Source organism: Maylandia zebra, linkage group LG20 (assembly GCF_041146795.1).
Source record: "Maylandia zebra isolate NMK-2024a linkage group LG20, Mzebra_GT3a, whole genome shotgun sequence".
Classification (NCBI taxonomy): Eukaryota; Metazoa; Chordata; class Actinopteri; order Cichliformes; family Cichlidae; genus Maylandia; species Maylandia zebra.
In genome coordinates, this window is record NC_135186.1 from 16,479,758 (window position 1) to 16,494,068 (window position 14,311).

At 42.3% G+C, this 14,311-nt stretch overlaps 1 protein-coding gene across 2 annotated transcripts; it reads right to left on the minus strand.

Annotated features, from left to right (window-relative positions):
- Positions 1-318: 318 nt before the first annotated feature.
- LOC143414440 (uncharacterized) lies at positions 319-5,049 on the minus strand. Of its 2 annotated transcripts, XM_076878793.1 has the most exons (4): positions 4,858-5,049; positions 3,436-3,492; positions 2,997-3,089; positions 319-758 (listed from the first exon to the last, which is right to left on the minus strand). In XM_076878793.1, exons 1-4 carry the CDS (start codon positions 4,954-4,956, stop codon positions 360-362), a joined length of 648 nt encoding a protein of 215 aa, XP_076734908.1. In that variant the 5' UTR covers positions 4,957-5,049; the 3' UTR covers positions 319-359. The 2 variants fall into 2 exon arrangements, 1 of the variants encoding a protein (XP_076734908.1); XR_013095055.1 differs by lacking the exon at positions 4,858-5,049 and having other exon boundaries at positions 3,422-3,525.
- Positions 5,050-14,311: the final 9,262 nt, after the last annotated feature.

Consider the following 14,311-nt stretch of genomic DNA (forward strand, 5'->3'; position numbering starts at 1 on the left):
CCACTACAACCGTCTCCGGTAGGTCAGTCTGTAGCCGCTTCGCTGCCTATAGCTCTGTTGCCACCAGTTCAGCTGTCTGCCCACTCATTTACCCAGCCATCATCCTCACAGCCTCATTACAAGCAGGGAACACACTTCACACAAACTTTAGCTGGTTCACTTAAGCTGGCCATCTCAGAGACAGTTGCTCCCTCTAGGGCCTCCCCAGAGGCTGGGTGTCAGTCACCAGCCAACTCTGCTAAAGAGGGCATTACACAAACTTTAAAACACACCAATACCCTCAGAACACAGGTCATGGGAGAAATTAAACAGATTCCTTAAAAATGTGCAAATAACAGCATTTAAGACACGGCAAAACATTAACTCAGAAGACTTAAGAACAGCGCTTTAAAATTTAGTAAAACACAATGAAGTAGTACCAGAAATGCAGGAATAAGGTTTTTGTGAAACTCACTCACGAATGGTCTATCAAGTCTGCTCTGGAAAATACCAAACTTAAGATTCATTACTTTAGAGCTGGCTTTTTGTCCATCAAGCTCAAGGCATAGCTTTTGAAATACCTCAAAGGTAAATTTCAGCTGCTTGGGATAGGTAAGGTTCAGAGCGTAGATTACTCCCATCATCAAAGCACAGGATCTGGCAACATCAATCCTCTCCAGGATCTTGGATCCCTCAACGATGATGGTTGCAGGCCCATGACCAATGATAGCAATCTTCATGATTTGCATTGCAAGGTCTGCGTTGAGCTCCTCCTCATCCTTGTAGGAGAAATTAAATGTTAGGATGTATAAAATACATAGCTCAAGCACTTCAGGATGACGTGCATAAGGGAATGAACTACTACAGGTAGGAAAATAAGCTAAAACAGGTTGTCTTTTGTGTTTTTCAGTGATTTTACTTTGTCATTCTGTAATTTTTAAAAGCTAAATTAAACCATAATCCAACGTTTAAAATAAAAAATGTCTTGTTTTTCACAGTTTTGTTTTTCCACTTTGAAAAGAAAATCTAATAAATCATTTTTAAGGGTTATTCCACTTCTAAGTGAAATTTTATCTATTGACATATTGCCACAGTTAGAAAGTGAGAAACAAGCCTTTTGTAAACAGCATACTAATTCTCCTGATCCGAAAGCAATCCATTTGCTTTAGCAGAGCGTAAACAATGGAAGTGAATAGCAGGTGCTAGCATGTTGTGTGCAAAAGTGATTAAAATGACTAACAAAAATGAAAACAGTAATGAAAACAAATATTTCTTGGGAGCTCAGTAATCATGTTCACGGCAAATGAAAAGTGCAAAAGTAACACGGAAGATTTGCAGAAGCTGATTTAGACTTGAGACTACATTGCAGTTACGACAAACACCGCTGTAAACATCCACTGCATGGTGCATGGATATAACGCAACAGTTGAAAAAGTCTCCAGCTTCCATAAACAAACACACACAGCCACTACTATACAAGCAGCTGCAGTAACAATGGATGGGTCGTTGATTTGTTGAAGAAATATTGCACAAATAGCATGTTGGTTTATAGACACTGGTCGGCAGTGGCTTCAACTGCTGTGTTATAACCATGTGGAGGCTTACAGCAGTGCTCTGTCGTAATGTAGTCCCAAGTCTAAATCGGCTCCTGAAAATCCTTCATGTCAATTCATACTTTTCATTTGCAGTCAGTATGATTGTTGAGCTCCCCAGGAATACTTGGTATCATTATTGAGTGATTTTAATCACTTTTGAACACAAAATGCTGGTACCTGCCATTCACTTCCATTGTTTATGCTCTGCTGCCAGATCAGGAAAATGACTGCGCTGGCTACAAAATTTTTTATCCTGTGTGTTTATGTTGCACCTTATCACGGAAACAGGTTTCTATTCAGCAAATTATGTTCAATGACAATGGCAATAAACATCTTCGGATTGTAATTCTGAAATGCTTTTTTCTCACTTATACATGGCAATAGACATATCTTCACTTAGGGTTGGAATGTCCCTTAACTCATTCAGTGCCAGCCACTCTCAGATTTCATACTCCCCTCAGTGCCAGAGATATTTAGGTTTTTCACTGATTTTGAAGGCTCACAGAATATTTTGTTCTATGACTATGTGAATTCTGAAACCACCATGACAAAAATGAGTCTCTCTTCTTTCAGCAGCAAAAAAAAATGTTTCTACCTCTGTTATTTAGAAATCTGCAGTAGAAAAGAGAAACTTTCATGACAAAACACCTGTTTCTGGATCAAAAGCGCTTTGTGTAAATAGGTTTTTCTAGCAGATCAGTGACTTTGATGTAAATATTTCGTGTTTCAATGATTCATGCAACATCTCAACTATGTTTTACTACTATGAAGTAAAAAAATCACCTGTAAAAATGTACTTTTGGCAGATTATTTTGTGTATAAAAATAGTTGTTTATAGACAATTTCAACATTTGAAAAATATATAAGAAAAAAGCGACTAATTTATGATTCAGAGAGTCTGTGTGTGTGTGTTACTCCCGCATGTGCACAAGTGAGTGCGCGACTTAGTCTGTTCACCCCCCACCCGGCTATCGGTTCTGTGTTCTGTGTGTTTTATGCAGCAAATCATTCATTATTCTGGTCCCTGCTGCCTTCAGAAGTTTCTAACAGGAGATAAATCCGGTTCATGTTCACTGGAATCGCTAGAAAAACCATGACGTCAGGCTGCGGGCCTCAAGCTCGAAATGACGAGCTGGATCAAAAATCGCGCCACAATACTCGTTCTCAGTAGAGCCGACTGTCACGCTGGTGGGATTTTATCCATGTAATCAACTCCACCACCTTCTCAATTCAATAAAAAGCTCAAGAGGCGTCTATGGCACTGAGCGTTCGAATTCATTTTGACGTCTGAAGACGTCTATGGCACTGAATGACTTAAATACTCAACCCTGAACAGAAAATCCAATGAACAAAACACAAAGACCCAACAGAGACATGCATTCAAAACTAAACAAAAAATTAAAAACCAACTCAAGTACTTACACTGTATTGTTTGAAAAGATCCTCCTCCTTCTCTCCAAGATAGACTATAAGGCAGCGAATAGCAATTTCTCTGCGCTTTTCAACTGTGTTGTCCTGATTGATAGAAAAAAATAGAAGGTGTTCAAAATACTCTTTTTCAGTGGAAAATGTGCCCACATTACAGAACTGGCAACAGAAACTGAGTATTTCAGAGGTTCTCATTGTTGAGTGAGTTGAGTGTTTCCTTGATATGTGTGATTTTAGGCTACCCCATGACTTAAATGAACAAAAACAATCTAGGTAAGGACATGGCAGAGGCTGTATACTGGGGATATGGCGTAACCTATAATGTTTCATCAGCTCTTCCTTAGTGGAGGTTGCAAATTTACAGATTTTACAAGGCCAATCCATACCTCATGATTCTGAATTACTCAATTCAAGCTTACTTGTTAAAGCTTACTTCAGAAGGTCCCTTGGTATTCGATACCAGGAGAAGATGATGGTTTGAGCCTTTGTCCTGGCAAGAAACACAGCAAAGTAACTGAATATTTCGGTGAGATTCTTAGCGGTCAACAGACACACCGGACTAATGGCGACCGCACTTCCTGCGCAGAAGCCAATGGGGTTGAACTTCACCCCGTAACGTTACGAAAATTTAGGAGCGTTTCTTAACAATTAATCAGAATCAGAATCAGAATCAGAATACTTTATTGATCCCTGGGGGAAATTATTTTTTTTGTTACAGTGCTCCATTTTAAACCAACATTAAGACAAGACAGACAATACGCTAACTAAGAATAGTACAATATATACATATATATACATACATACATACATAAGTCACTTATAAATAAATATTTGGAAAAGAAACATGTGTAGTTGTAGCAGCAAACAGTGTGTTAAGTGGATGCATTGTACAGGGAGATGGCCACAGGCAGGAATGATTTCCTGTGTCGTTCAGTGGTGCTTTTCGGTAATCTCAGTCTCTCACTGAACGAGCTCCTGTGACTGACCAACATGTCATGGAGTGGGTGGGAGGTGTTATCCAACATTGTCTTTATCTTGGACAGCATCCGCCTCTCCGACACCACCTTGAGGGAGTCCAGCTCCATCCCCACAACATTGCTGGCCTTACGGATCAGTTTATTAAGTCTGTTGGCATCTGCGACCCTCAGCCTGCTCCCCCAGCACGCAACAGCATAGAGGATCGCACTGGCCACAACAGACTCGTAGAAAATCCTCAGCATTTTCTGGCAGATGTTGAAGGACCTCAGTCGCCTCAAAAAATAGAGACGACTCTGGCCCTTCCTGTAAAGTGCTGTGGTGTTTTTAGCCCAGTCCAGTTTATTGTCAATGTGTACTCCAAGGTATTTATAGTCCTCCACAATGTCAACACTGACCCCCTGGATTGAAACAGGGGTCAAGTGTTTCCTGGTCTTCCTGAAGTCCACGATCAGTTCCTTGGTCTTTGCCACGTTGAGCTGCAGATGATTCTGCTCACACCACACCAATTACTAACATAAAATGCTTCCCTTCAAAAAATAAATTTCACATTTCAAAAATAAAATCACAGTGAACACAACTTAGCTTGGCTAGCTACGTTAGCATAGTAGTTTGCGCCGGGGCTAACAACGTCCGCTATCTTTTAAAAATTATAAGACAATTACAGTGGTCTGCATTAGAGTAACATCAGTGTTAAATTTTCCAAAAAGAGCCCAACAATTTATGCTATCGCGGAATTAGCTGCTGTGTGTATATTAAAACACACAAACGCGGGGGCAAGCTAAGATGTATGTTATGTATGTTACGTCGTTGTTTTACAGTAAACTAACAAAATCCAGAGCAACTGCAGATATGTGTAATTTCGCATAAAATTACTCACCGTTCGCGACGAACACAGCTCTTGATAAACCTTGAACACGTGCTGTTGAATATGTCCGCTTGTGTAGAAGAAGGGAACTGTGAGCTGTTTACACGTCATCAAGTTGTATTTTACATCGACAGAACTTAAAATTATATTGTTTTTTGATTAAAAGAAGATTTTAAATTCAGACAAATCACGATTATATATTGAGTAAAGAGGCATAATTTATGAGTCACCCGAACTCAATAAAATAAAAATTTCAATTAGGAAGTCTAACAGTATTTATGAACTTGATTTTTCATTTCACAACAACATATATATGTAAGTAATGACTAAAGGTCCCATTAATTACTTTTTAGAGTGTAGAGGTCAAGATGCCAGCACCAGCAGCTCTACTAGAGGACTTTACTGAGCAGTCTCAGCCATCATCCCTTGCTGAGAGCTCCATTGAGTTCACCCCTCTGCCCCTGTCCTCTGCTAGAGGACCAGAGGGACCCATTCAGCCGTCTATCTCAGCTGGAGGGCCGGAGGAGCCCGTCCAGCCTCACACCACGTCAGCTGGAGGGCCCGAGTTGCCCGTCCAGCCTCAAGCCAAGTCAGCTGGTGGGTCCGAGGAGCCCACCCAGCACCACGCCTCATCTGCTGGGGGTCCTGGAGGACCCATCAAGCACATCCTCACGTCTGCTGACGGTCTGGGGAAGTTTGTTCAGCCATCACCTGCTGAATCATCCCCTGTGACTTCTACACTGTTGCCTGCATCTACATCATCGCTGTGTGTATTTAAGTCGTGTCCTCTGTCATTGTAGTTGCTGGTCCGTCTGTGTATCCCCCATGTCTCACCCATGTGTTCTCCCTGCTGTCCATCGTCATTCTCCTCTGCTCGTTCTCATTCAGGTTTGTGCTCTGTAGTTTAGTTGTTTTCCAGTCTAGTTTAGTTCGAGCTCCATTTGCTGTTTGTCCATATTTATTTTGTGTTCAATAAACCACCTTCGCATCTTCACGACTGCCTGCGATTGGATCCTCATTTATTATTTTCACACGGCTTATCTCACTCGCCGTGACACAATGTCGCATTTTGCGACGTCAAAGGCAGCCGCGGGTGCCTTTGGTTTCATTCTATAATACTGCACTTATTTTTCTATGAAGGTTTGAGTGTTTAAACAAGAGAGAAAAGTTTGAAATATTCATGCCTGTTTTGAGAAAAGTGTATAAAGTGTGTAGTGAGGGGTTTTACAGCCTTAAAACATCTATAATAATTGTAAAAGATAAAGTTGGCTACTTTGCGGATTTCACCTATCGTGGGTTATTTTTAGAATGTAACTCCCGCAATAAACGAGGGACCACTGTAGAAAATATTTAAGACCACACTTTGAGCCCATAGTCATGTTCCCTCAGAAGTTTGGCTTCTGTTTTTGTTTTCTGTCTCTCTCTCCTTTCTGTCTGTGTTGGTTTTTGTTTTGACTGTGTTCAGGAGCGGGACTCATTCTGGGTTCCCGCCCTTTGCTCCATACAACTGGACGTATCACCAATCCATGATTTTATTATGGTTAGTAAATTATTTAAAATAACATGCCTTATATTGAACAATTACCGGGTTGCTTCTTAAAAACTTTGTGGTCAGTATATTAATTATTAGTTCTCATTTGAAGACTTGCAAAACCCGCAGATCTACAAGTTCTGTTTAGTCCATTGGATTTCACACACCAGATCCATTTGGTACCAGACAGAGAATTTTAAAGTATGATTTGACTCGTGCTTCTGTAGATGCAGATTTAATTTCAGAGTTACAGCTGAAAATTAAAATCACAGCTTTAACCCTAAACTTTAAAATAACTGCCAGGTAGCATTTCAAAGATGGCTGACTTTACCAGCATGTACCTGCAAAAACCCCGATAATCATTTAAATACTGTGCAATGAGAGCAAGCTTTAGATCGTGGCTCAAGAGTTGGGAGTTCGCCTTGTAATCGGAAGGTTGCCGGTTCGAGCCCCAGCTTGGACAGTCTCGGTTGTTGTGTCCTTGGGCAAGACACTTCACCCGTTGCCTACTGGTGGTGGTCAGAGGGCCCGGTGGCGCCAGTGTCCGGCAGCCTCGCCTCTGTCAGTGCGCCCCAGGGTGGCTGTGGCTACAATGTAGGTTGCCATCACCAGTGTGTGTGTGTGTGTGTGTGTGTGTGTGTGTGAATGGGTGGATGACTGGATATGTAAAGCGCTTTGGGGTCCTTAGGGACTAGTAAAGCGCTATATAAATACAGGCCATTTACCAGGCCATTTAAATGTGAAAACAAAGGGAAAACCATCTATTCCTCCTCACTCCTTTACATCCCTCCCACCTCAGGAGTGCCTCCCTTGTCTCTCCCTCCCTCAGATCCTGAAGGTCAGATCCTGGTGAGTGATCTCCAGTTCTGCTGAGTCCACCAAACAGTGGAGGAGAGTGGTGCTATGCTGCGACCCGGCCGGCCACTGATGTCCATAAACCAAACCAGGAATGACAGGTGTTGCTGGGTCCGCTCTGCCTCCTCTCTTCAGCCACTTTTATTCCTTCTCTTTCTTCCCTTCTTTTTCCCCACTGTGTGCCCCTGCAGCGCGCGCGCACACACACACACACTCATTCTCTGTTGATTTATGGTTTATTGTTCCTTGTTGTGTTTCAAGGTCACTGCTAACGTGGGACAAACTAGGCCCAGGGGGGGTGTCTTTCAGCGTACCTGCCAGGGATCCGCCAACACTGCTGCAAGCTGTCGACAGGGCTCCTTCTGCTGGAGATATGGCCAAAATGTGGGTCTCCCCATCACGCTCCAGCTGTGGTTCATGAACTACATCAGCAGCCTAAGAGGTGACTTTAATCAGTAGTATTAAAGTCAGAGGTTACATCAACACAGCACCTTTGAAAAACACAAAGAGGCAGATCAGATCCTTACAGGAGCTTACTGCTCCCTGGTGTTGATATAAGAGTAATTTTTTTTTCTTTTTTTTTTTTAGATCTATCTGTCTTTTTTGCAAAATTCTCTCTGTAGCTATTTGTGTTTTTCCTGATTTCCTGATTCTTATATTAGGGTTAATTGACCTGGGAGTGAGAGAAAATAGAGGGCGAAAAGGAGCATTAAGAGGAAAAACACATGCTCACTGCGGCAGACGAGGTTCCTCCCTGAACTGTAGTCAATGAAACAAAGATCCATCATAGGACTCCCAGGGGAAATGCTGATGTCTAAATAGAAATTAGCAGGACACAACTCGTCAGCACGGAGCTATCTGCTTAGACAGTGGAGTCGCTCGTGGATGGTAGGTGGAAAAAAAGATAAATATTGGGCTTAGTTAGCTTACAATTTGGCCATCTGAGTGTGTCTGTGTGTATGTGAGGACTGTGGTTTTCCAGAGGATGTTAGTTGTTTCCTGATTGACTCCAGATTTCTCTTCAGCTAAATGGAACCCGTCATGGTATTAGCATCTGTAATGGGCATCAACAGAGGAGTCTGTGAGGAAAGGGAGTGTGTGTGTGTGAGACTCTTCACTCCAACACTCATACAATTTTGCATTACAGGTTTGTACTGGTGCACAGAGCTGTCACTGGGACATTGATAAAGTGTGTTTGTGGTTGCATCCATGCCTGCTCACGAGTAAAGCAGTGGCGTGTCCAGCGGGGTGGCCTGGGGGGGGCACAGGCCACCCCCCACCCCCCAACCAGACTGGCCACCCCAGGTGCCACACCGAAGCTAAAACAATAAAATTCAATGAAATATCAAATGTATGATTATGTTTTCACAGTGGAGCTCAGATATCCGAGTGTAAGTGAATGCAGCATCGGCTTCTGCACTATGAGCATCATGTTAGCAAAGGTAGGTGAGCCAAGCACGAAAGACCGCACCGCAGAAAACAATTTTTCGGCAAAAGATTAACAGGTTAACATAGCTGGACTGGCCATCGGGTACACCATTTGACCGGTGGGCTGATGACTTTTTTTTTTTTTTTTTTGTAATGGCATGAACAATGAGAGGTGGTGGATTGGCCAGATGCTGGCCGATGTGTAAAAATAACTCCGTTGTTTGGTGGTGGCTATGGCGGAGCTTCCACAGAGGAGGAGAGGCCCAAGGTAGCCGCCAGTCCGAGTGTCAGGTGAACTGAACTTCAGGTCAGAAGTTATGACCTGCAGTCTAGCTGGGTCAGATATAAACCAAGTTTAGGGGTACCGTATTTTCACGACCATAAGACGCACTGTACTAAAAGGCGCAGTCACAGTTATGTGTGCCATTACTGTATTTAACTGTATTGGGCGACCGTGGCTCACGGGGGTTGGGAATCGCATCTGTAACCGGAAGGTCGCCGGTTCGATCCCTGGGCTCTCTGTCCTGGTCGTTGTGTCCTTGGGCAAGACACTTTACCCTACTTGCCTACTGGTGTTGGCCAGAGGGGCCGATGGCGCGATATGGCAGCCTCGCTTCTGTCAGTCTGCCCCAGGGCAGCTGTGGCTACAACTGTAGCTGCCTCCACCAGTGTATGAATGTGAGAGTGAATGAATAGTGGTATTGAAAAGCGCTATATAAATCCAATCCATTATTATTATTATTATTAACACACACATAAGGCGCACTGGATTATAGGGCGCATACAAGTACCGTATGCTTATTTAAAAATAAAGCGGGAGCAAACCTGAGTTCGGTACCTTACTCCCATTTCTATTACCGGTAATTGTCATCATCAACAGCACACAAGCATACAAGTGTGCATATTTAAAAATAAAGCAGGAGCAAAACTGAGTTTGGTACTCACATTTTTATTACCAGTAATCGTCATCATCAACAACACACAAGCATACAAGTGTGCATATTTAAAAATAAAGCAGGAGCAAAACGAAGTTTGGTACTCACATTTTTATCATCAATCAAACCCATCGAAGTCCTCATCCTCTGTGTCTGAATTGAACAGCTGCGCTAAATCTCCATCAAACATGCCAAGTTCACTTTCTTCACTGTCAGAGTCACTTTCCGTGCCGTGCGGCTCCTCGGAAATGATGCCGGCTTTTGCGAAAGCTCGAACAACAGTGCCAGCAGACATGTTAGCCCAAGCATCTACAATCCATTGGCAAATTGTGGCGTAACTCGCCCGGCGCTGCCTTCCACTCTTGGTGAAACTGTGGTCTCCATCGGTCATCCATCGCTCCCAGGCCACTCGCAGCCTTACTTTGAACAGGCGGTTCACACCGATGTCCAGCGGTTGGAGTTCCTTTGTCAGGCCTCCCGGAATGACAGCAAGCTCACAGTTCATTTGTTTCACTAGTTTTTTCACATCGGCTGTGAGGTGGGCACGCATAGAGTCACAGATTAAGAGCGATGGTGATGCGTGGAAAAAACCACCTGGTCTCCTTACATACACCTCCCTCAGCCACTCTTTCATCATTTCCTCATCCATCCAGCCCTTTTCATTTGCCTTAATGATGATTCCTGCTGGAAACTTCTCTTTAGGCAAAGTCTTTCTCTTAAAAATCACCATAGGCGGCAGTTTCTGTCCATTAGCATGGCAGCCAAGCACAACAGTAAAAGACAACTTTTCATACCCCGTTGTGCGTATCGCTACCGTGCTGGTCCCCTTCTTCTCCACAGTGTGACTCACCGGGATGTCAAAAGTGAGCGGGACCTCGTCCATGTTTGTGATGTGGCTGGGCTGGATGTTTTTGTCGCCGATGTGTTTGCTGCAGTTGGAGCGGAAGATGGCCAGCTTTTCCTTATAATCTGCTGAAAGTTGCTGCGCTACCGTAGTCCTGGTCCGGATGGAAAAATGGCACAGTTTCATAAAACGAAAGCACCAAGACGGACCTCCTTGGAAATGTTCAATGTTCATCTCTTCAGCTAGTGAAACTGCTTTTAGCCGAATGGTGACCGTCGAAACGCTTCTCCCGCTCGTTCTTTGCTCGATGATCCACCGCTCGAGTCTTTCCTCCAACTCGGGCCACCTCACCTTATGTCCGCGGAAACTCAGCTGCGTTTTCTTGACCTGCCGGAGCTTGTTTTCTAGCTTCCTCCATTTGCCAACCATCGATTCGTTAATCTTAAATTCTCTCGCCGCTGCTCGATTTCCATGTTCCTCCGCATAGCTGATGGCCTTCAGTTTAAACTGTGCTTCATAAGCGTGTCTCTTTGCCATTTTCAGGGTTGTTAAAACAACGATGTTCCACATAATGCACATACCTGTCCTTTTATAAGGTATGTGCGATTGTCTGGTATATATGATCAACGCCCACACTTCACCCTTTAGCGTTCTCATGGTGTTCTCTACTACGTCCTCCTTACAACACACAGGGCGCACTGTGCTATAGGGCGCGCCGTACTTTTTGAAGAAAATCTAAGACTTTTAAGTGCGCCTTATGGTCGTGAAAATACGGTAGTTTATTTTCGTTGTGGTGACTTTTTACAGTCAGTTACAATAACTCGTACTGCGAGTTTCTATACAGCTGGGTGGGTGCTATGATGTTACTGATAGTGAACTTTACTGACTAACCTAATGAATAAAATAGAGTTGTCAACGGCTCCTTAAAAAATGGAATGGTCCCACATTCAGAGAAAATATTGCGCATTTCGTATTGAGCTGAGAAGAGAGGCAGTTTGTCCCGTACTTTAGCTATAATGAAAAAAAGACACAAAGGTGGAGTTATTCTGTCGTTACGCTGCACAGCTGCCTCTTCTTCTCTCATTCTCTCCCCTCCCTCTCCTGTTTCTACTTAAATCATGAAACTGATCAATGATCAACTGATCGGCTTTTCTCTCTTGTTTATTTATCGCCCACTTTGCGCCAGAAAGAGGAAACCAGCCGATGTCACGCTAAACAACAGCAGCACGTTTAAGCTTGATCAGCTGTTGTTAGAATTTATTTAATATTAATTTCTAGTATCAGCTAATGTTTGCTGGAGCCACAGCTGTAAAAGCTGCTGGTCATGATATCGGTTTGGTTATGTGGTGAGAGGGTAACATGAAGATGAAACCAGGAGATGTCCTTACTGAATCATCAGAGCTGAACAGGTGATGGAGAAACAGGCTTACCTTTTAGGTGACATGAATGAGTTGAAGGGAAGTTATGAACTGTTTCTGAGAGACAAATAACACCAGGATCCTTTTCTAAGTAGCTGACAGCTGGTAACTGTGCAGGAAAGTTTTGCCAGGGGGGCCAGGTAGGGCATTAACAGCATTAACCTTTCTTTCTTATTCTCATTTAAAATATCTAGCTTTTATTAAATAATTATCTGAATCTTGCGAACAAAGTTTTTATCTGACGTAAAATGTATAGAAATCACACATATACCAAAAAGACAGTGTACATCACTGTCACAACAGTGTTTGTTTTCATTCAAAGGCTTTATGGCTTTAATACCTGGTGGGCCGGTCTCTAGTCAAAATGCCCAATTTTTTGTCCCATTCCAGCCCTGCAGGTTAATACTGGCAGTCTCACCATGCCAGCTGACTGTATTTCATCATCAGCCAGTGTTGTTCTTTATACATCAATATTACCAAAGTTTACCATAAGGCAGCATAGAAAGTATTTACTTGCTTTCAGGTTTTATTCAAATGTTAGTCTTTTCAGTTGTTTCCCCACTTTTTTCGTGTTTCAAAATCAAACACCAGTTTATAAGAAGATTATCTTCTTTTTTTTAATAGGCAGATAAAGTTTTGCATTGGCATTGCCTAATTTGCCAATTGTATGTTAAAAATGTTCGTATTTTAATATTCAAAAATGTTTTTGCTCAAATCATATGTGCACTATATGTCAGTAAAAATACTATGCAAATATTGCTGTCCTTGAATGCTGAATAAACACTGACAAAGCACTGATTGTATCTCTTGTACTTTATCAACACAGTATCTAAAAACTTTGCACCGTTGTGGTTAAAATCTCATTCTAATAAGAGTTAAAAGCGCATTCGGTTATTAGGTTTATAGAGTTATTGAATTATGGTCAACGGTTGGTAGAATTTTTTTTAACATTATCTGCCAATTACATCTGCCACCCTTCTCCAAATCTGTGCCCCTACCTGGCCCCCCCAGCAAAAATTTTCTAGACACGCCACCGGAGTAAAGATACCCAGGGGCCTGTAGCATGAAGCATGATTTAGGGTTTATCAAGGTAACTTCAGGTTTAACCATGAGTGTCAACAGGAGCTCGGCATGTACAGAGTCACAGTGTACTGACTAATCTGTTGTCTCAGAGCACCTCAGAAACACTGAGGTTTAAATGTCCAAAGTTTAATGAACACTTTGGAAGATGCCTTTGTGTAATTTTGAGATACACATGCATTTTTCACCCAAACTCACTTTACAACACTTGTTGGGTCATCAATCCAAACAAGTGATGGGTTATTTTTTTAAGATTTGCATTAAGTATTTATAGTCTTTTATATTGGAAGTGCTTGTGTTCTTATTCACTTTCTGACTGCTTACAGTCTTCCCCCTATTTTTTTCGGTAATTTTACCTTACTTCCTTTTCAGTCCATCTCTTCCTGTCATATCCTTGTACTTTTTCATCTGATCTTGTTACTTCCTTTCTCTGCCAACCCTCACCCTTTTTTTTTTTCTTCAAGTCCTCTTTAACCCTCCCACATTACGCTCTTCCACTTTTTGTTTTCCTCTTAAATTTCCTTTGGACCAAAAGATGTCTCTCCCCTCTCGCTCTTTTCCTCCTCCCCTGTTTGAAATGTGCGTGAGAGAAGCTCTTTCCTGAGCTTTCCAGGTCACACGCTCCCTACAGAGAAGTCAACCTCTGGCTTTCCTCTCCTTTTCTCCTGCACCTCACCTATGTTACCCTTAGCCCAGGCTGCAAGTTTTCTTTTTTCTTTTTTTTTTACTTTTAACTAGATTGCTTACCCTGAAAATCTAAAAGATTTTACAAATCCAGTTGGCAAATCTGATATCGGTGCACTATTTAAACTGCGTTACCCCACAGACTCACTGCACATCAGCAGCCACTTTGCAGCTCAGCTCAACCCACCCTTCTCCTTTCATAGTGTATTTGACTTAACACATCACATTCGTTGTCATTGATGCCTGATTTGCTTTCTGCTTTGGTCTTGCTTCACCTCTCCATGTCTTCTGATTCCTGTGTCTTGAAATTGTCATCCTGACACTAAATTACAGTTATGTCTTTAATTGAATCAACAATATCTTGTATTGAGTATGATTCTGAAACGAATCGGACTAAAAGTTTTCTTCACACTATATAAACTAACTTAATTAAAGAGATATACAGAAAGCAGAAAATAAAAGTACTGTATGTTACCTTGGGGTGTCAGGGCCAAAACTGAACTCTGAACTCGCAGTAATCTTCAAGCTTAAAAAAGATTGTCTATCCCTGCAGTGCAGTGGTCGAAGCTGTATACTAATAGGGGCTGATCTAGAAACTGAATTGAGGATGTTTTTTTTTATTTAACCAAATAAATCCCCTTTGACCTCCATTTGCAGGATTTATTGGAGGCTTGTTTCCATCCACTCTCTG

What these genes read in the sequence shown, in the direction of transcription:
- LOC143414440 (XM_076878793.1), bottom strand. Translation starts at nt 4,956, where the DNA reads ATGACGTGTAAACAGCTCACAGTTCCCTTCTTCTACACAAGCGGACAT. An exon ending in AGCTGTGTTCGTCGCGAACG is followed by an intron (nt 3,493 to 4,857) that starts GTGAGTAATTTT and finishes GTTTCTTGCCAG; the next exon opens with GACAAAGGCTCAAACCATCA. An exon ending in ATACCAAGGGACCTTCTGAA is followed by an intron (nt 3,090 to 3,435) that starts GTAAGCTTTAAC and finishes TCTATCAATCAG; the next exon opens with GACAACACAGTTGAAAAGCG.